Below are 2,029 nucleotides of genomic sequence, written 5' to 3'. Positions count from 1 at the left end.
CAAGTGCCTCCTGGTGTAACATTTTGTTTTTGTGCTGCTATGAAATTAGAGAAATTGTCACTTCCACCCCCACTGCTATGTCTAAATATCATCTAAGCAGTGCAGGAAAGTTACTGAAGTCACAACAAGTACAGAAAACGGTTTTGTTCTCCTTGTTTTTCTCACCAGGAAGCGTGCATGTACCTGTTAACGCACTACGACTGGTGTGTGGACCCTCCGTCACAGGACCTCGAGTACAAATGGCTGCCTGTGTCTCGCCCGGCCAACCCCCCCTCCATGTCCTTTACCCGACTGGATCAGACCGGATCTGACAGGCGCGACAGCGGCTAGGGATGCACAGTATGTTTGGCTATCTAACCGCTGATACGTTGGAGACCGAGCACTTAAAAACTGTAGCTGGAGGCCGAATATGCCGGTGTAGGATGTACGGGACGAGCTCGAAAATATCCGAACAAACCGTAACCGTTCCCCTCTGTGTTCCACAAGCAGGTATTCTGCAGCTTTGCACTGATGAATCTGATGCTAGAGTTCCTTAATGGGGTCATCTATTTCAGTTTAAAAGGGTTCACCAGATCCACAACATGAAACTCAATGTCCGATATCGCTTCTAGGTTTAATTGTGGGAGAAAAATGTAAATGACCTCCCAACTGCAGTATCAATATTTAAACCAAATAAATCCAAGGGAACACACATGCAGAGGTAAGCCCTCCGATTCAATACCTAACTGCAGACCTGTCTCCCCTCCCCCTTCCACCACCTAGCAACCGCCACTGCTTAGCAACAGTTCGTCATACTTACACTGACTTTAGTATTTAGTCACACACACACACACACACACACTCTAACCTGGTTATTTTTGAAAGCACTTGGCAGTGATACACACACCATCTGAATCACATGTGAACCATGCCAGAAGGCGTACGCCTACATTTTGAATAACCTTAGTAACCTGAAGGATTTTTAGCAAATGAATCATGAAACTAGCCTTCTTCTGTGTTTGCCACGTTGATCAAAACACGTTTTATCTTTTTATTTATTGATATTTACGTGTGATGCACATTCTTTAGGCCTATTATTAATATATCAAGTGCTGCAATAGACTTTTTTATGTTGTCCAACTTCATGTAATGTTACTTCGTGTGACATGTCATCATACTATGATGTTATATATATACTATATTTTTAGTACAAATCTGGATTGTTTCACTGTGATTGTTTCTGTATCCTAAAATAGATATCAGGGGTCGTGGGATGATTCAATGAATACAAAAAAAGACAACCTTTTTGTGCTTCTTTTTCCTTTTTTAAGTACTTGACCCTTTGTGTCTCCAAGCCTGTAAAAGTCCATCAGATGTCACCATTTAAAAAAATGAGAAAGTCCTCTTTTACTGCTCATAACTCATATGCATAACTCATGATGATGATAGGTCATAATAAGTAGATTTATTTTTAGTGTCACAAGCCGGAAACTCTCGGAGCAGCTAGCAGTTAGCAGCTAAAATAAATCAATAACATGTTCTCTGATTGAAATGAAATCAAGTGTAATACAATGGCATGAAAATAGACAAGAAACGACACTTAAGTTAAATAAATAAACAAGCAAGAATAAGTCTGAACCTGAACACGTTCAGCTAGAGTGTGAATGAAGCCTGGAGTGCATAAAGTTTATGAAATGCGAGCAATGCTGTTAATTCTGCTTATGGTCTCTGTAGTCGTCTATAGGCATGTGTCTCAGAAAGGTGCTTTTGTCCTGCAGAGAGCTGCAACAAACCTACTGTGTTCTCTTTGCTGCTCGCTCTCTCTCTCTCTCTCTCTCTCTCTCTCTCTCTCTCTCTCTCTCTCTCTCTCTCTCTCTCTCTCTCTCTCTCTCTCTCTCTCTCTCTCTCTCTCTTCTTATACACAATGAATTATGCTGCAGATGTGCATATTTCTTGCTGGTGTCACTCAGCCTTTGTCTCCGTTCCTCCCTCCCTCTCTCTCTCACACACACACACACACACACACACACACACACACACACACACACAC

General features: G+C 41.9%; 1 protein-coding gene across 3 annotated transcripts in view; it reads left to right on the top strand.

The window, feature by feature from the left end:
• LOC311030025 (cytochrome P450 26B1-like) overlaps positions 1–1,805 on the top strand; it is a 16,434-nt gene extending 14,629 nt beyond the window's left edge. For 2 of the 3 annotated variants that reach the window (XM_084035520.1, XM_084035519.1), the window contains exon 11: positions 169–1,805. In XM_084035520.1, coding sequence (XP_083891646.1) covers positions 169–330 — 162 coding nt within the window. In that variant the 3' untranslated portion in view covers positions 331–1,805. The remainder of the gene's footprint in view (positions 1–168) is intronic. The other variant, XM_084035521.1, reaches the window with a different exon arrangement.
• The last annotated feature ends 224 nt before the right edge of the window (positions 1,806–2,029 follow it).

The sequence above is a fragment of the Eutrigla gurnardus genome (assembly GCF_963514095.1).
Source record: "Eutrigla gurnardus genome assembly, chromosome: 19".
NCBI classification, from domain to species: domain Eukaryota; kingdom Metazoa; phylum Chordata; class Actinopteri; order Perciformes; family Triglidae; genus Eutrigla; species Eutrigla gurnardus.
Note: the sequence above shows the minus strand (reverse complement) of the source record. Positions and strands in the feature narration are given on the sequence as shown.